The following is a 20,224-nucleotide window of genomic DNA, read 5'->3' on the forward strand; positions in this document are numbered from 1 at the left end:
GATTGGTTGTATAATTAAAATTTTGTTTGTGTGACCCATAAAATTTACCAAAAGCTAGTTTGGTAAATGTAGGTTCTGATTAACTATTTTATGTTGCCTATAAGTTTTGAAAGTTGGTCATCTGTGCCTGATACTTACAAGGATACTATATGGGAGAGTGCACTGAAGGTAATTGACCCTACATTCAATAAAACATTAAATATGTACATTCTTATTTCAGTTTTTGAATATATATGTGGACTAACAATTGTATTATTTGAAGAGTCGTTTTTGCTTCATGGTAAATGAAGATCTCGCTAAGAGAGATGTTATGTTCAAAATTGGCAAATTGTGGAGGGAGTATAGATGCAAGCTCTGGAATGAATTCTATGACCCAATGTTAAGCAGAAATGACTTGATAAAGAATGTTCCAGATGGTCTTAACATGGAGCAGTGGGCTATATTTGTGGATTATCGTCTCAAGCCTTCCATAGTGGTACATACTTTTCATTTCATATATTTCTCACTCAACTTGATTTTAAATTTGCAAAAACTGATTTCATTTTATTGTGTAGAAACTGTGTAACAGGAATAGAGAGATAAGAAAGAAACAAACTATTCCTCACACTGGTGGAGCTATGGCATTGTCAAGAAGGAGGGATAATCTGGTATATTTACATATATGTAGCTTTGTGAATTTGGCATATATTTTGATTTATAATATATTATGTATTTTTGTAATTATATTATCCTTTTTGGAATGTATAGAAAATTGAGACTGGTAGGAACATTGGCCGAGCTGAGATGTGGAAGATCACACACAAGAGGAAGAATGGCACGTATGTTAATGATGAAGCTATGGAGATTGGGGTAACTTCTAATTATATCAGTTTTGAACCTCTCATTTTCTTCTTTATGTTGAACAGAGTAATTGTTTTCTGTATATACTATTTTTGAGACATACTATTTTGGATTTGGATACTGATTTGGATATTGTTTTAGACTATTTTGGATTATTTTAGATACTGTCTTAGACTGTTTTGGGTTATTTTGGACACTGTCTTGGACTGTTTTAGGAACATATTGTCTCTACCATGGGTATATATTGTTTTGGACTGTTTTGGATTGTTTTGGGCTATTTTGGATACTGTCTTGGACTGTTTTGGGAACATATTGTGTCTGCCATGAGTATATACTATTTTGGACTGTTTTGAGCTATTTTGGATACTGTCTTGAATTGTTTTCGATTGTTTTGGGAACACTTTGTCTCTACCATGAGTATATATATTTTTGGACTGTTTTGAATTGTTTTGGGCTATTTTGGATACTGTCTTCAACTATTTTGGATTGTTTTGGGAACATATTGTCTCTATCATGGCTATATATTGTTTTGGACTATTTTGGACTGTTTTGAGCTATTTTGGATACTGTCTTGAATTGTTTTCGATTGTTTTGGGAACACTTTGTCTCTACCATGAGTATATATTGTTTTGGACTGTTTTGAATTGTTTTGGGCTATTTTGGATACTGTCTTGAACTGTTTTGGATTGTTTTGGGAACATATTGTCTCTATCATGGATATATATTGTTTTGGACTATTTTGGATTGTTTTGGCCTATTTTGGATACTTCCTTGGACTGTTTTGGACACTGTTTTGGGAACATATTGTCTCTACCATGGTATATATTGTTTTGGATTGTTTTGGGCTATTTTGGATATTGTCTTGGACTGTTTTAGACTGTTTTGGGAACATATTGTCTCTACCATGGGTATATATTGTTTTGGACTGTTTTGGATTGTTTTGGGCTATTTTGGATACTGTCTTGGACTGTTTTGGGAAGACGAACATTAAAGTTGGTTGCTTCCATTTTTAAGTAGGATAAAATTGATGAGTTAATGCTGGAAAATCCAGAAACTGCATCACATATATCTCCAAATGATCCTGTTGGTGTCATTTTTGGAAAGGAGCATCCAGGGAGGGTCAGAGGACTTTCATATGGAGCTTGTCCTACCCTTGCTTTCAGGAAATCCACAACAAGGGTAAGCAATATGAATAATGGTTCCTCTAGTGGTGGGTCTTCAACAAATGTTGAAGAAAAGGTAGAAAAGATGGCAACAGAACTTGCAGTTGTAAGGAGCCAAATGCATACTATGCTAGCCTACATTGCTTCTAGACCAGACGTGCCGGAACATTTTCCTGCAATGGCAGCAAATTTGGTACAAGCATCTATTAATGAGGTATAAATTACTATACTTAAAATTTTATTATAATATTGTTTTCATTTATTTTTTAAAAATTGTCAATTAATTTTAAACATATTTTAACTTATTCCAGGCACCGGATGTTGCTAGTGGTGCTCCATCACCAAACCAAAATATAAGATCAAGTGGAGGGAGTAAGACAAATTAGGATTGAGAATTTACTTGTAATATGTTTAGAAAATGAAATAATTTACATTTTGACAATTTAATTTACTTGTTGTTTGGATTAGTTTGACATTATCAACTTTGTTATTTCAATGAATGAATGAACTCATCTTTTGATTATTATATTTCTCAATTTTAAATATATTATGAAATTAGTTTATGTTATAACTTAATTATATATATTATGAAACATAATATCAAATTAATTAATATTATAAAATCAAATTATAAAATAGAATTAAATAAATTATTATAAATATTAAAAATAAAATTAAAGTTTAATTATAATATCAAATTAAATAATATTATGAAATCAAATTATAAAATAGAATTAAATAAATTATTATAAATATTAAAAATAAAATTAAATATTTAATATTCGAATTATGACAGTTATAAAGTGGCGGTTAAAACTGCCACTATTTACGTAAGAATTGGTTTACCCAATTTTAAAATTACGACATTTATAACTGACGTCAATTGCACGCTTAAAACCGCCACATTATACAATGCATACTATGGCGTCTGCTACAACGGTTCTCATTTGACCGCCACATTAAACTTTGTGGCGGCAAGAATTCTGGCGGTACGCAATACCGCCACAGACGTATAATGCGGCGGTTAAAAACGCCAGTTTTTACGAAAATAACCGCCGCATTATACACGTTTTTTTGTAGTGGCGGCCGATCGCGCTCTGACGCCCAAGTCAGCGACTGAACCACCAATTACTTAAGAGTAAAACTCAAGAACTCTGAAGGAACCGTGCAATGTTCTCTCTCAGTATACTCAAGAGTTGCAAGCGTAAAGAAGACAATCTGAACGTGCGTACCTCAGAAGTTCGTTGGAAACTCTTATATACCTGGATACTTTCTCTCTCCTGGCAGTTACACATCTGGACACGTGGCTCGCATCCAGCTGTACACGTGCCTTCATCTGGAGCATCCTTGACTTGGGCGCTACTTCTGACTCTTCTTTGGCTAAGTTACTTATGCATGATACTACTCAGTGCATAGTTGCCTTGGAGCGTGATCTCTTCTGGATGGCGAGTTCGAGTGCCTTCGTACACACCTTCCCTGTGGTCTCGCCTGCCGCCTTCATGATCTGCACCACCTGCCTTCATCTTCGGCGATGTCCTTGTTTCGGCGATCTCTAATCACTTGGTCGCCTGGGTTCACATCTGGCGACTTCATCCTCAACTCGGTGACCGCTGGTTTAGGCATGATGGAGATCGGAGCACGCCAACTTAATAACTGGCGACTACACGAGCCCCCCGACTTCCTTCCCTTCTGCCAACCAGGTGTCCCATCAACACGCCTATACAATAGCTTGATGCCACGTCATCACTCCCGACTACCAGGGCGGTACAAAAATGATGAATACTCTTTGAACCATAGTCATTTCTAGCTAAGACTAAATATTATTTGGGACATAACCACTCTTAACTACAACCAAAAAGTTTACAAAGAAAGTGATATAAAAGATCACTCATTTGCTCACTAAAATAAGGGTAATGTCTTACAATAGATACAACATAAAATACGCTCCTTTAGATATTTATGAACATGAACAGTGTTCTTCCTCATAAATACCAAGGCTTAGGATTGCTCAAAAAAATAAGAGCTTGTCATGTTCTTGTTGCAAGAGTTTCATCGGCCTTCCTTCTTCACATGGATCTTCTTTATATAGATTTTGAGAAGAAAATAGTCATTTCAAATCTTTTGGAGTCTGGGTTTTCTTTTTTTATTTTTTTCTTCTTTTTCCATCTAAGTAAGCTTGGAAGCAGCGAGTGTTAGATCGAGCACCTACCACTGGGAAAAAAGTTATAACTTATGATTGAGTGTGTCGTCAATGTTGTTTGATATAGTTATTTGAGCATTAAAAATTATAAAAATATTAAATCAACAAGGATATTGATAACTATTTTACGGCAAATGTACTGCATTAGAAGTAATAATTTGTCCCTAAGGACGGATATCGAACCCACAAGGAATAGTTGAATTATCAAGTATAAGATTCACTAAATAGAAAAAAAAATAATAAAGTTTGTTGGGAGTTTGTTATGATTGCAAGAATTGTAAAGAAAGCAAGTCAAAGAGTTTGTTGATTCAATTGGGAAAATTGGGATTGGGGTTCATCCTTCTTACTCTTTTATATTTTGAAAAGTATAGTAATATTCTATCATTTGATTGATGTTGATGCCTATATAAAATTCATTTATACTGATTCCTCGCATATAAAATTATTAAGAGAGTCTCCTAAATATCGATTTCTCGTATATTTATAAAAAACTATTTAGCATTATGATTAGATGTTGATAACAATTAACATTTCAAATTTATTCCTAGCATTCAAATATGTTAAACATTATCATTTGGGTCAGAAACTCAGAGATACTTTTCAATCAAATCTAAGGATCTAGATCATGATAAACAAGCATTACAAATAAAATGAAAATACCAATCATCAATCAAGAATAGAATATTATATTTAAATATCACCTCAATACATAAGAGTTTGAACAAATTACTCCTAATCCCAAAGGATAGAATTAGACACTCATGTTGGTCATTACAAGCATGGAAAGAAAGAAAAGAAGATCTAGGATGTTTCTCCTTGACAGTTGCCTCCTCTAGGGTTTTCTAACACATTCTATTATCTCAATTGATGTCTAGGGTAGAGCCTCAGGCCACATATTTAACCTAGTTGGGCTTGAGCTAAGTGACTTCTCGCCTGAGCGAGTTGGATGAAAACAAGCCAAACGTCTCTGGAGTGATCCGCATGGGCGAGATTGGGCTCGCTTGGGCGAGATCCTCTGGAGGTTCTAACTTGGGCAAGATCCTCTGGGAGCTTTTGGCTTGGGTGAGTGTTTGGAGCGTTCCAACTTTCCTTTTTATCCTGTATATTCTTCTTTTTCCCTTTCATCTCCATTCTTCCCTAGAATCCTGAAATTAACACAAATTTGAAAATAAATCGTTCTAATTCAGATAATAGTCACAAAATATGTAAAAAAAGTTTAAATTCATAAGTTAAGAGATATATTATAATTATTTTATCAATTAATATCCATAAGTGCCTATATTTAATATAAAATATTACTGAAATATGACACTTATCAGATATGCACTCCTAGAGAAGGAAATGCACTTGGTGTAGAACTATTATAAATGGTTTTAGAACGTCAATCGAGAAGTAATTCAATAAGTATTGGTGAAGTGCACCTTCATTATGTTCTATTATGTTTATGTTTTTTTATAATCATCCCTTAGGTAAGACTCGTCCTAACTTTCAACATGATTCTTGTTAATTTTTCTTTTTTTTTGGAAGTTTATTACATTTATTATTAGTTTTTTTGCCATATCTATCTTTTAGGTTTCATTGCCTTTTTTTTCTTGTACTAAGAAATAGACGGTATTATTCATTATGGTTGTGAATAACATTTAGTATATTTCATGAAATCTAGGATGAAAGTTGAATTAGGTGATGAATACAAATCCTATTGTTTATTTTTTAATTTTCTTAACTTAATTGATTAGTTTTTAAGTTGTGTATTTAGTTTACTTTGTTGATATCACATTTTTTATAGAAACAAACTTATATATAAAAAGTTGGAGGGTTGTGATATATTAAAATTAAAGATAAACATCAAGATTTGTTTTTATTAAGTTTTTAAAAATATAATATATTTTTTGTATGAAAAATTATTGTAATTGTATTAGAATGAGTTTCTCAATATTAACTTTGTGCACAATTTTGGTATCACTATAGTTAGATATAGAGTTGTGTCGTGTAACACTATCATATCTATCATTTATAATTGTGAAATGAAAACTACAAAACTTTTGAGAAGCATAAATGTGATAAAGCATGTGTATATTTTTTGTTGTATGTAACTATGTATTATATATATGATCATTAAAGTTTGCTCAATATTTGTGATATCAAATGTGACTTTTATGTTTTGTTTGGATTAGAAATTGGATTTGAGGGAGTGTATTTGAGATTATTTGAAGGGAAAATGTGAAGAAATTGAGATTGTTTGGATTAAGATCAATAGAGTGAAAATGTGAGTGAGGTGATGTGTGTGATTGAAATTGTATTTTTTTTTAATTGATAAAAATGTAAGTTTACACAATTTTCTTTGTATTTAAAAATTGTTGAAAACTTAATTTGATTGATTTATTTGTGGATTATAATTGTTTTTAATTAAAACATTATTTTCAGTAATTGAAACATTATTTTTTGTATTGTGTTAGAGTTAACTTCAGAAAAAATATAAATGATGTAAAATTTTCAAACCATGTTTATGATTGTTAGAAACTTTATTTATAAAATATTTTGTTGCACCAAACCCTGAACCAAAACAAATCCAACATAGATACATAAATCAAACCATAAAAAGTAAAATTAACAAACATCAATTATGTGGTTCAAAAAATCATTTTCATGTGGGATAATCGATTTTGCATGGGGATAACCGAATATCCTTACAAATTTGTATCAAAATCGATTATGCATTCCTTCAACATTGTTTCTCCATTAAAAATATGTTGAGAATCGATTTTCCTTTGTGAACATCAATTGTCTGGTTGAAGGACAACTTTATAAAAGTACTTCATCTATGTGTATTTCTTTGTTATTCATGGCACACACGTGAGAATTGAAAACTTCCGTTTCTTTGCCATTACACACCACTAACTCCATGCTAATGCGTTGATCCAAACATGCACATCAATCGTATTTTTCATCCGAGTGAACAATAAATATTAATAACTATTATAATTTGTATCTAGACTAGTGTAACTTTTTATTCAATTTTTTCTAACTAGTATGACTCTATTCATATATGAATGTGTTTCATTAAAAAAAAACATTGAAATTGGTTTGAAAACTCTAAATAAAAATAATAAATTGAATTAAAGGTAGCATATAAAATATAAATTTCACTAATGATGACTTTTTAAGGCAAGTGCACCGCGTTTGTCAGAAGTAATAATAATTGTCCCTAAGGACGGATATCGATCCCACAAGGAACAGTGAATTATCGAGTACAATAATCGCTAAATATAAAAACAGAACAATTAAAAGAGTTTTGAATTAATTGTGTTGGCACTGATCAATAAGAAAACAGACAAAGAATTAGTTGTTTCAATTGGAAAAATAAGGATTAGTTTCATCTCTTCCACTCTCATGTATTTTGATTAGCATGTTAATATTAAGTTCTTTGATTGAAATTGATGCCCGTAGAAAATTCATTTATATCGATCTCTCGCATATAAAATCCTTAAGAATGTTTCCTAAATATCGATATCTCGCATATTTATAAAAACAACTTAGAATCACACTCAGACGTTAATGGCAATTAACATTTCAAGTCTATCCCTAACACTCAAATATGCTAAGTATTGATGTTTAGGTCCAAACCCTAGAAATACCTCTCGGTCAGATTTAAGATTCTCAATTTGTCACGGAAAGTTAAAAGTAAAACAACAATACCAATAATCAATCAAGAACTGAATATTAATATATAAGATATCACCTCAATACATAAGAGTTTGAGCAGATTACTCCAAATCCCAAAGGGTAGAATTAGCTACGCATACTTCTAGCACCTTCCATTCTCCCACTCTATGGTGTTTTCCTCTCAATCTGGCACACTAAGGTTGAACCTCTAACCCTCTATTTATCCTAGTTTTCTAGGGTTAGGTTGTTTATATTTTAATATGAAATATTACTGAAATTAGACACTTATCAACTAACCAGACACATAATAAAATATTTATTAAAAAAAGTAGATTAGTATAGCATCAACTATGCAACACTAACATTTATTTAACCTTAAACAAAACACAATTAAATTAGTTAAGTCCAGTTAATTATGAAATTAAATTAAAAAATATAAACAATAATAACAACTTAAGTGAACATTATTAGTATTAATTAAGCTTAAAAATGGATGTCAAATATAGTTACATTTTTTATGAACAAATAAAATCACATACCCAAAACTACTAATAATATAAAGTTAACTTTTTTTTAAGTCAACTTTTTTAAACTCAAATTTTGGTCAATAAATAATTATTTTATTATAGTAATTAGTTATATAATAATTTAAAATAAATAAACTAGACAAAATACTATTTTTATATGATAATAATAATACAATAATCAATGAATAAATCGTGTAAATTATATTATTTTTACTGTATCACTAAAAAAATAATTAAATAGAAATTAATATAGAAAAAATTAATTAATATATTAATTAAGTTAGATATTATTTTATAAATTAAAAAATATTAATATATAAAATAATTAAAATATTGATAATTATATTAATTTAAAAAATATTTATAAATTTTTATTATTAATAAAAACAACTTTATATATTAATAATTTTTAATTTATAAAATAATATCTGACTTAATCAATATAATAATTGTTTTTACTTTTTAAATTAGTTACTATTTAATCACTATATTATAGTGAAATATGCAGATAACTTTTTAGATTTGCATAATCTAAATTTAAAGCTTAAGCTTAAACTACTTCAACTTATCTACTATAATCTTTTATTGAAGTCCTAATCTATCTCTTTCCAAAGACTAGTCCTAATAACATGTTTTAAATAAGTTGATAAATTTAAACCTTAAATATGTTAATAAAATAGCAAAGTACTACAATAAAATGTTATGTATCAACATATGATATTCAATAAAATTTAAAAAGACCTTAAACTTATATTTTTAGTTAAATTCTTTTTTTTTTTCCAAGAAATTTTGGCCTTTAGTATTTGATAAACAAGTTAATGCTCATGAATTGCCTTACCAATTTATACCAAAATTACTGTGAAATTTTCAACACTATATCAAATCTTATACTCTGACAATAACATGCTTTAAATGTGTATTTAAAGTTTGATCTATTTCTAAGTTTATATTTTAAAAAAATTTGTTACAAAATAGTCAACTCTTTAAATAGTAGTATGTAGAGAGTAATAATTGTCTTCTAACTAAGTAGTAATGCTTACATTGACTAAAATATATTTCGTTTGTAACTTATTTAATAAAATTTATTATCTTAATATTTTTAATAAAATATTAAATGTATAGTCTAAAAATATATTCTGTGTTTTTTTTACTAAAAATTTCGAAAAAGAAAATACTCACACAAAAAGGTATTAACTAGTTTCGGTTTTGGAATGCTTTTAATTGTAAAACAATTATTGCAAAAATATGCAGAATATATTATCAGCACATTTTCAAAAAAGAAAAAACAAATATTATTTATTTTTTGCTTATATCTGATTGTTAACTAAATTATGTCTTAATTTATCTTAATAAAGTAAAAGTAAAAAGAAAGTTACTTTTACAAAGTCAATTTGCAACATAAAGTTCATAAAAATAATTAAATTTATAAACTTTGATACAACCCTGTACTAATTAAGAGCTCAATTGATCAAAAGAAACAAATGAAGAATTATGTTTTTTTTTTGTAAAGTAATAAATATAAAAGAACAAGTATTAAGAGAAAGGTAAAAATGAGAGAGAGATTGATTATCACTAGGTAGTTTGTTTTTCCTCATAAAATAAAAATAACAAATAAAGTAAATTGTGCAGGTTAAAGAATAAATCCAACAATTTTTTTTCAATTTTTTTTTCTCAATTCGACATTTTATCCCTTTTCTGTTTTAAATTATTAGTTCCTTTAATTGTAGCAATTTTCACTATTATGAATTAAGGTATTTTTTTGTCAGTTGTGATATTATTTTTATCAATGATAACAATTTTTTGTACCTCTATTTAAATTATTAGTTTTACATAAATACCTATAATTTAAAAAGAAATAAATATAAAACAAAAAATAACGCAATATACCTAAAATAAGCTAGTTTTAAAAATGAAAAGTATTAATATACATCAACATTTTTTAAAGCAATGCATAAAATAAGAAGGTATAGCTCAAAGATACCCAAGTTCTATGTTTTCCCATAAATTAAAAAAAAATGTATAAAGGACTATGAAATATAAAATATAATTAGTAATATAAGTCATTAACACATTCTTTTTAAAAAAAAAAAAAAAACATGTATATTATCATATTCTCACTCACTCTTTAAGAAATACATTAATAAATTATAGGCCTAATTTTCTTCTAAAGAAAACACATTACCTTCAAACTCAATTATAAACAAAATAAACCACCTTCAAATTCATTAAAACTTTTAATTACTTCCATTAATATTTTTATACATTAAAGAAATGTTTTTCCTGACTTATTCTCAAATTATATTGATTGGCAATTATTTTTAGGTTTAGAGGTACACATGTTTTAAAAATGTTACATATCATTAAATAGGATTTAAAAATTAAAATTTATTTATATTTGATCATATTAAATATGGCTTCTTATATTTGAGTTCAAAAGGGGTAGCAGTAAATTTTTTCTACTAATGCATCTACTAAATATCAATTAACTTAATTCTTAAACACAAAGATTATTCTTTATAATTTAAAAATACCCCATCATTCAATGACTTAACATTTATAATTTAAAAATCTACTTTAATTGAGCATACAATTATTTTTTAATGATTTTATATACTTATTTTAATTGAAGATGCTATTGATTCCAGAATTCAGAACAATTGGTGGCAGTTTACAGAAAAAAAATTGTTGGGAATTAAAAGGAAAACAAAAAAAGTGAAAAGGAAGTAATGATAATTGAGAAAAGAGAAGAAAGAGAAAGAAGAAGATAGAAGAGAGAGAAAGGTGTCTCGTGAAGCAGCAGGTGAAGCTGAAGCAAAACAAAATAAAAGCTCACCTCTTTCCCTTTCTTCTCTTTCTTTCTTTCTTTCTTTCTTCTTCTCTTTCTCTCTCTCTCTCTCTGCATAGCTTTTTTGCACACTTCACAAACCCCATTTTTGTTTTCTTTCTCTGAGGACACTCACATTCACGAGATCCTCATATTTTGAGAGAAGGAAATTACGAAAGAGAGAGTTTTTAAGGTACCCTTCTTCTTGTTGTGTAGGTGGGTGAGAAGAAGGAGAAGAAGGGGTGAAGAAAAATGTCACATTCTGGGAAACCCGTATCCGAGTTAGGGCTCAGCGAGCGCTTGCGCGACTCACTGAGTTGCTCTGACGATTCCAACAAGCCCGATTTCCGAGAACTCGATTTGGGTTCGCCGGTTTCCACATTGCGGCCACGCCAGCACTTCCAGAACCACAGTGCGCCCACCACGAGTAGTAACAGTAGCAGTAGTAGCGGCGGCTCTACAGGGTCGGTTCCGGGTCGGAGCAACCCGGTTTCGGGAAGATCCCATTCCGGCGAGTTGTCCGGGTCGAGTGAGACTAATAGTCCGACCCGGGTATCCAAACCGGGTCACCGGAGATCTAGTTCTAGTCAGAGTTTGAGTCAGAGTCAGAGCCAGAGATCCCCGTCGTCGTCATCTGCTGCTGTGAATTCGCCGCCGCTGAATGTTCTCCCGGCTGGGAACATTTGCCCGTCCGGGAGGGTTCTCAAGGCGGCGACGGTGCCGGCAGTGGCGAGCCGGAGCTCCAGGAGTGATGTGTTGGGGTCCGGCACGGGGAATTACGGCCACGGGAGCATAATGCGTGGCGGAAAGGGTGGCGGTGATGCGGCGAATGTTAAGATCGGCGGCGGTGATTCGGGGAAGCGCGTGGATCCGGAGGAGGTGAAGAGGATGGGGAATGAGGAGTACAAGAGAGGGCACTTTGGTGAGGCCTTGTGTTTGTATGATCGGGCAATTGCGATGTCTCCGGGCAATGCCGCTTATCGGAGCAACCGGGCGGCAGCATTGACCGGATTAGGACGGCTGCCGGAGGCGGTGAGGGCGTGTGAGGAGGCTGTGGGGTTGGATCCTAATTATGGGAGGGCGCATCAGCGCTTGGCAACGCTGTTTTTAAGGTGAATTTGGTGTGTGTGTGTGTGTGGGATGACCCTTGCGAAAATGTTGATTTTGATGAAAACAGGTTTTAAGAACACTGTTTGTGACCCTAATTTTGGCTGCAATGTCAATGTTTTTGCAACCGTGATTTTGTCTCAAGGGTTTTTGCAACTGTGGTTTTGGCGGCAATGTCGAGGCTTTTGGGGTCTCTATGGCTGCATTGCAGCTGCAACTGTGGTTGCATTTGTCCATAACATCAAGGATCTATTGACTGCAATTTTTAAACCTGGGTGTGACAAGATTGAGTGTAGTTGAAAACAAGGTTCTAAGCAAACGGCCGTGATTTCAGTCACAACGACAAGATTTTTGTAGTTTGAGAGGCTGCATTTGTCAGCCACTTTTGGGACGAGATGAAACCACGATTGAAATTTAAAATCCTGGTTGAAAATGAGTTTGGAGTGAAGTTACTGATATAGGAAAACAAGTTTGGAAACACTTTTTCTTATTTGAATTTAGTAATTGATCAATAAGGATTAGTTTGGAATTAGTGAATGATTCTTTGTTAGTTACCACAATGTTGGATTAGACACCTTTTTGTTGTCATGCATTTTGGATTTGGTGCTTTGCATTGTATGTGGTGTGTTATTGATGTGAAAGTTATCTGGTGAATAAAATTCTGAAATGTGACAGGTTAGGACAGGTCGAGGATGCTAGGAAGCACCTTTGTTATCCTGGGCTGCACCCGGATCCTGCTGAGTTGCAGAAGTTGCAAATTGTGGAAAAGCATATTAACAAATGTGGAGATGTTCGGAGGATAAGAGATTGGAACAGCGTACTGAGGGAGGTTGATGCTGCTGTAGCTGCTGGAGCAGACTCTTGTGTTCAGGTACTTTTTGATTATATGTTAGTTGAAGTTAACTTGTTATTGTGGTGTGAAAAATGTCTGAACTGGTTGGAAATTGAATTTACAGCTCTTTATGTGTAGAGCTGAAGCCCTTCTCAAGCTACACCAGATGGATGATGCTGAATTGTGTTTATCATGGATTCCCAAAAGTGAGCCTCATCCGAGTTCCTTGGCACAGGCAAGATTTTTCGGGATGTTTTCTGAGGCTTACTGCTACTTTGTTAGAGCTCAGATTGAGATGGCTTTTGGAAGGTGAGTTCAGAAACTGTAAGCTTCATCAGAAATCTAAGCTGGCAAAGCTATCTGTTGCAGAGTGAGAATGGATGATGGATGTGTTGCAGGTTTGAGAATGCAGTTACAGCTGCTGAGAAAGCTAGTCAGATCGACCCACGAAATGTTGAAGTTGCTGTTCTGCTCAAGAATGTGAGGATGGTGGCTAGAGCTAGACTGCGTGGCAATGATCTTTTTAAATCAGAAAGGTTCACTGAGGCGTGCTCGGCATATGGAGAAGGTTTGAGGCTTGATCCTTCAAACTCTGTTCTCTACTGCAATAGAGCAGCATGTTGGTTTAAGCTTGGGCAATGGGAAAGATCAATTGAAGATTGCAATCAAGCTTTACGCATCCAACCAAATTACACAAAAGCAATTCTTCGGAGAGCTGCCTCAAACAGCAAGGTAAACCTGACTGCTATTTTGATGCACTGCATTGTCATACACTCATTCAAAAGGTAATATGGTCTTATCTATTTCGTCATCATGCAGTTAGAAAGGTGGGAAGAAGCAGTAAAGGATTATGAACTTTTGCGGAGAGAATTACCAGATGACAATGGTGTTGCCGAAAATCTGTTTCATGCACAAGTAGCATTAAAAAAATCTCGTGGGGAAGAAGTACAAAATTTAAAGTTTGGTGGTGAAGTGGAGGACATATCGGGTCTTGAGCAGTTTAGAGCTGCAATATCTTTACCAGGTAATCAAAATGGATAAGAAAAAGCTTCTGCAACTCATTTCACAGACTGGTTATTTTGCTAATCTCCTGATATTAACTCTAATTTTACAGGTGTTTCTGTTGTCCATTTTGAAACTGCATCAAACTCGCAATGTAAGCAGATATCTCCTTTCGTGGTTACACTGTGCAGTCGCTATCCATCTATCACCTTTCTTAAGGTAGCTTCCCTTCACTGTTTTTCGCCTGCCTCCATAATATTCTGAAAATTAGAGATAAAATAAAGCATTGTGGTAATTTTCTTATTTTTTCAATTTTGTGTTTGATCAAAGGTGGATATTCAAGCAAGCCCTGCAGTTGCCACTGCGGAGAATGTTAGGGTTGTACCAACCTTCAAGATCTACAAAAATGGCAGTCGAGTGAAGGAAATTATATGTCCTAGTCATGATATGTTGGAACATTCCATTAGGCATTACAGCTTGTAGAACTCCTGACCTTGTACTGCTTTTGATGTATACTCCCCGACCATGCTGCAAAACTCTACAGTTCATCCAGCCTTATGATCCCCTCACAAAAGTGTCTCTTGATACCTGTGACATATTCAGAAACCACGTAATAATCTTGTTAGCAGCCGGTGCCAGTGGAACCAGGACATATTCTAGTTCCTTTTGAAGTTGTTATTTATTCATTCATTCCTAATTGCTTTCTGGTTCCATGTTCCTCCCACTTTTCCTTTGTCAATTTCCCTTTCTATTCTCCTTTTCAGTTCATGTGGACCATCTGTTCTTTTATCCCCAGTTTCCTTATGGGTGAACAAAAGGGAGGTTTTATGTCTTTACAATTGATTAAATTGTGAGTTTATATTTACCTTTAAGATAGACAAAAAGAGAGAGGAGGTCGGTCTGCTGCTAGTGGGGAGGATTGTGTACATGTATATATGTGTTGATTATATACCAAACACTGGAAGCCTTAGAGGGAAATAGGATGATGAGTGGTGGGTATAATGGGGTTGGTGAAATGAGGATGAATATGTTGTTAGTTACTATTATTTTTCTGTCTTAGCCATTTAATCAATAAAATTTCCCATTTTTTCTGCTGTTCCCATATCCTTTCTGTTTCTCGGTGCTTTGAATGAACAAGTTGATGTGGTTATGTGAACATTTTTATTACCTTCTCTTACAATTATATATTGAGAAGTTTAAGAAACATGATCTTACATATCAGTGATAAATAGTGTTGAAAACGAATTGCCATTTAATTGGACAGCGTGTGAGGAAAAGATGACATGGTCTTGAGATTGGGAAGCAAGTTGTTTTGGTTGCATTTAAGTTCATAGCTGGCTTTTTATGTTAAGTTTGACACTAATGGCAAGGTACATGTGTTTTTAAGTGAAGGTTGGTTGTTACAGAGTGTGGAGTGGACTAGGGTGGTTGATGATGCAATTCAGAGTCAAACTTGAATTTATGATCATCATATGCATTCAAGCTGTAGTTGCTTTGAGTAATTTCCATTTTTTACATTCCAAACAAGGATTATAAGTTCTAAATGTCAAACAAAAAAGCAATCAGAAATCTCAGCTTTGATCACAGCCCTTTATAATGGAAGCTGGACCACCAAATGGATCTTGTTGATAAAATATAGACCATGATGAAACATGGGAAGCACAGGAACAAAAGTAATGTGTGTGAGAGAGAAGAGCTTGGCAAGGGGGGTTATGTTCACGTGGGCATTTAAGATGCTGCTCTCCAATGGAGCACTCAACCCTCCCAAAAGACAGCAAATTTTCGTTTCATGTGCTGATCTGTATGTTACCTGTAGTATAGGAGGCAATGACAACTCATCAACCCCACCTTGGTGGACCTTAATAAGAAATTTCATCTTCAATTTTCCCACAAACTCAACAATGCATCAATGCTCTGCACTGTCTTAATACAATTACTAAAGTACAAAAAATTGTCTCCCTCATATTTTGGTTTAAGTTTCATCTCTGTAAAAAGTTTCACCTTGTAGTTTAATGTGTTTTTAAACATCTACTTTAGTATTTCGAGTATCTTTGTTAGACAAAACCGATCATTTTAAATTCAAGTAACTAAAACTAATATAATCCAACATTTCTTATAAAGTACAAAACAAGGAGTCTTTAATGAATGATAGTGAATCTATACACTTGTTTCTGTGTCCAACATGTTATCACATGAGAGTTTGTGTTTCAGATTTGATCATGAATAAATTTATTGAAATAAGCATCATCAAAGATGATTCAACAAGTTCTGATTAACTCAAATACTTGTTCAATAAGTTTTTACAAGTTGAAGTAAGCTCTGTAGAATGTTCTTTCAAACATTCTTAATCATTTCACAGATGATTCCATTTAAAGGAATTTCAAGAGAGAGAGAGAAAATCAACCATAGCTAAGTATGTTCTAGAAAAAGCTTCGATGTTAGACCACAGGGCCATTAACTTTTGCTGTATAATTCTTAAATGAAGTTACATAGAAAACCAGAAAGATAAAAGTCAAGGTAATTTTATTTCCAAAAAAAGATGACTTGGTCACATGAGAATGACCACAAATTACTGATTTAACAATTAAATAAAGCATGAAGTTACCACCGACATGTCATTATCATCTCCCAAGTTAGATGTTATGGATTTTTTTATATGTTCTGAATAAAAGTTCATGGATGAAATGACTTACCTTATGAAAAGTGCACCACATTTCAAACATAGTAAAAGTTAAAAAAAAAAAGAATTTTCAAAATGCTTACCAAATAATCTCCAATATCTCCTTTATGAGAAAAGATATCAGAGGTTTCAGAGATGGGTGGCTCTAAGGAAAGGAAGAAGGGTTAAGTGGTTGAATTGATTAAAGCAGAAAGTTAAATATTGTGGCACCATTTGGTATCCACATACAGATTTGAATGAAAATTAATCTTTAAAAAGAGGAAAGATACCCTTTTGATTGAAAATAAAAAATGAGGAATTTTGAACGAAGCAGATGCTAAAGCCATAAACTTTTTGTACACATTGGTGCTTTGGTGATGCGATTGATTTGATATTTGATTGGGTCCAAATCCAACACTAAAGGCACAGAGTTCTGAATCTCACTTTTTCTTATAACCTATTATTGTGCCAAGTCTTGTGTTTATAACTACGACAACTTTTGTTGATAAGTAATGTGTAATGGGGTATCACTGATTCAGTGTATATGATGATTGATGTGAGATAATTTGTAAAGAATTGTGTGTATTTTCTTTAGGAGATTTGTGATGATTTATAAGAAAAGTTTAGAAAAAGAGAATGAAGTGTGAGATGAGAGAATATGTGATAATAGTTTGGTAAATTACTAATTTATCTATATATTTAATTTAAAACTAGTTTTATTCATTAGTTTTTTTTAAAAAAAATTATAAATATTATTAGAAATTAATAAACAAGATTTTTAATTAATAATACTTTAGGAAATAATTTATTTCCATTTCTTCAATTAATTTTTTATAACAATTTTGACATTACACTCAATATAACCTATCAACCTTTGTTAATTCAATCAAATTAATAACATATAACAATAAATTTTCTAATCAAATTCATTGTTATTTCACTTTTCATTCACTTTCTTTTCAAATCACAATATACCTAGAACTAGTGAGAATGTTTTCGAAAATTGCTAGGTTGATAGAAAACAAAACTATCATTTCCATGGTCTTGGATAAGGAAGTGATCATCAACCTGGTCAGTATTCTTGAAATTCATGTTTACAAGAAGCGAGAAATGAACAAAACAATGTGGGTGAAGAAGAAAGCGGTTTCTGGAAAGAACTGAAACTGTATTTTCATTTTATTTTCTCAATACAGTGGCCATTACACTGATAAGGCTTTATACATACAAAAGGGAAAAGAAAACACTTTGGGCTTAGGAACAGAGCCCGTAAGAAGGGTATAGGCCCAATAATTCAAACTTAAAACCCTCCCTCAAGCTGGAGCATGTATGCAAAGAACTCCAAGCTTGCTGATAAGTTTCTGGAAAATGCTTTGCTCGAGAGCTTAGAACATCTGCAGGTTGCTCTACAGATCGAATGGGCAGGAGGTGGAACAAATTCTGCTGTAGCCTTTCATGAACAACATGACAGTCAATGTCAATATGTTTTGTACACTCATGAAAGCTACTGTTAAGAGCAATATGCCTGGCTGCTTGTGAATCGCAGTAAAGACATGCGGTGTTGGGGGTGATGACATGGAGATCTCTTAGAAGAAAGGTCAACCATTGCAACTGACATGAAGTTGAAGCCAAGGCGCGGTATTCTGCCTCTGAGGATGATCTAGAAACCGTACTTTGCTTCTTGGTTTTCCATGAAATCAGTGATTCTTCCAGGAAAATGCAGAAACCAGTAGTTGAGCGTTGAGTCATGGAACATGACGCCCAGTCAGAGTCACTAAAAGCTTTTAAATGCAAAACAAAATTCTTTGAATAGAACAAACCTTGTGCAGGTGCAACTTTTATGTATCGCAACACATGTTGAACAACACGATGATGATGAATTGTAGGATTTTGAACAAATTGACTCAGATGTTGAACAACAAAGCATATATCTGGTCTAGTGTTTACAAGATACAAAAGACGTCCAATGAGTCTTCTATAACTTGAAGGTTCATGAATGTCAGCTTCTTCAAACATATTATCTGCCTTTTTTCTGCATGGGTGTGGTTGCTGGTTTGGCGCCTAGCATCCCTGCATCATCAAGGATCTCAAGAGCATATTTTTTTTGACAAAGATGAATACCTTCACGTGTCCGTGCTATCTCTAAGCCAAGAAAATATTTCAACTTACCTAGATCTTTGATTTTAAAAGTAGCATTCAACAAGTTCTTCACAGTATTTATCTCATGCATATCATCACTGGTTAGAATAATGTCATCTACATAGACTAATAAAGCAATAAAAGATTTTTCTAATTTTTTGATAAAGAGAGAATTATCAGCTTGAGATTGGATGAAACCTATGGTTAAAAGATATGAGGCAAGCTTTTCATACCACTGTCTACTGGCTTGTTTCAAGCCATATAAAGATTTGGTCAAATGACAAACTTGATTTGGTTTTACATTGATGATTCCAGGAGGAACTTCCATATATACTTCTTCAGTGAGATCACCATCTAGGAATGTGGTATCCACATCTAGCTGTTCAAGGTGCCAATCTTTGACAGCCACAACAACAAGAATCATGCAAATTGTTGTCAATTTTGCTACTGGGGAATATGTTTTGATGAAGTCAATCCCTTCTCGCTGGGTGTAGCCTTTTGCTACTAATCGATCTTTGTACCTCTCAATATTTCCATCAACTCTTCTTTTAATTTTGTAGACCCACTTACATCCTATGGGAGTCTTACCCTCTGGAAGGTCCACTAACTTCCAAGTGTTGTTGATCTCAAGAGCTCTAATCTCGTCGCTCATGGTTGCCTTCCATTTATCAGATTTAACAGCTTCCTCATAGGTATGTGGTTCAGTTTGAAAAAAAAGGGAAATAGAATAGTTAAAATGTTCATCAGATAAATTTTTATTTGATAAAATCGAATTGAGTGCATACCTTGTTGTGCCAATGTTTATTACCTTCTCTGAAGAGGTTAGCAATTGATGATGATAATCCTCAAGGTATGCAGGGCTTCTTCGACTTCTTGTTGATCTTCTAAGATCTCTGAAATCTCTGTTCTCAGTGTTTGCAACTTCATTCATGCTGCCTCTATGATAGTTGTCATGCGGACTGTCATACATGTATTCCATAAAACTCTGATCATAGTTTAGCTCGTTTCGTTCACTTTTATCAGTGACTTGACAAAAGCTTTTCTCATAGAAGAGAACATTTCTGGAGACAAATATTTCTTTGGTTTGTGCATCAAAGACTATATAACCTTTTGTTCCTGCTTTAAACCCCAGAAAAATACATCTTTTGGTTCTAGGATCAAGTTTATTCCTGTTGTTTTCAAGAGTAGAGGCAAAACACAAACATCCAAAGATACGAAGATTACTTATATCAGGGGCAATGGTGTACAGTTTTTCATATGGACATTTATTT

At 32.9% G+C, this 20,224-nt stretch overlaps 2 protein-coding genes across 5 annotated transcripts; both read left to right on the forward strand.

Moving 5' to 3' along the window:
* Window positions 1–310: 310 nt before the first annotated feature.
* On the forward strand, window positions 311–2,389 carry LOC150023283 (uncharacterized). The gene is made up of 4 exons (XM_090297785.1): window positions 311–475; window positions 555–647; window positions 1,858–2,217; window positions 2,315–2,389. The coding sequence occupies exons 1-4, from the start codon at window positions 311–313 to the stop codon at window positions 2,387–2,389; spliced, it is 693 nt and encodes a 230-aa protein (XP_090153911.1).
* An 8,723-nt stretch (window positions 2,390–11,112) lies between these two features.
* On the forward strand, window positions 11,113–15,260 carry LOC137820012 (TPR repeat-containing thioredoxin TTL1). 4 transcript variants are annotated; one of them, XM_068623779.1, is made up of 7 exons: window positions 11,113–12,329; window positions 13,000–13,195; window positions 13,281–13,465; window positions 13,555–13,888; window positions 13,976–14,180; window positions 14,271–14,377; window positions 14,489–15,260. In XM_068623779.1, the coding sequence occupies exons 1-7, from the start codon at window positions 11,470–11,472 to the stop codon at window positions 14,639–14,641; spliced, it is 2,040 nt and encodes a 679-aa protein (XP_068479880.1). In that variant the 5' UTR covers window positions 11,113–11,469; the 3' UTR covers window positions 14,642–15,260. The 4 variants fall into 4 exon arrangements, 1 of the variants encoding a protein (XP_068479880.1); XR_016517562.1 differs by having other exon boundaries at window positions 11,119–12,329; window positions 13,569–13,888; XR_016517563.1 differs by having other exon boundaries at window positions 11,119–12,329; window positions 13,295–13,465; window positions 13,569–13,888.
* Window positions 15,261–20,224: the final 4,964 nt, after the last annotated feature.

Source organism: Phaseolus vulgaris, chromosome 11 (assembly GCF_051622355.1).
Source record: "Phaseolus vulgaris cultivar YP4 chromosome 11, ASM5162235v1, whole genome shotgun sequence".
In the NCBI taxonomy this organism is placed as follows: domain Eukaryota; kingdom Viridiplantae; phylum Streptophyta; class Magnoliopsida; order Fabales; family Fabaceae; genus Phaseolus; species Phaseolus vulgaris.

Coding starts and splice junctions, on each gene's coding strand:
- LOC150023283 (XM_090297785.1), top strand. CDS start 311: ATGTTCAAAATTGGCAAATTGTGGAGGGAGTATAGATGCAAGCTCTGG. Junction 476..554: donor GTCTCAAGCCTTCCATAGTG/GTACATACTTTT, acceptor TTTATTGTGTAG/AAACTGTGTAACAGGAATAG. Junction 2,218..2,314: donor TACAAGCATCTATTAATGAG/GTATAAATTACT, acceptor AACTTATTCCAG/GCACCGGATGTTGCTAGTGG.
- LOC137820012 (XM_068623779.1), top strand. CDS start 11,470: ATGTCACATTCTGGGAAACCCGTATCCGAGTTAGGGCTCAGCGAGCGC. Junction 13,196..13,280: donor GAGCAGACTCTTGTGTTCAG/GTACTTTTTGAT, acceptor TTGAATTTACAG/CTCTTTATGTGTAGAGCTGA. Junction 13,889..13,975: donor GAGCTGCCTCAAACAGCAAG/GTAAACCTGACT, acceptor GTCATCATGCAG/TTAGAAAGGTGGGAAGAAGC.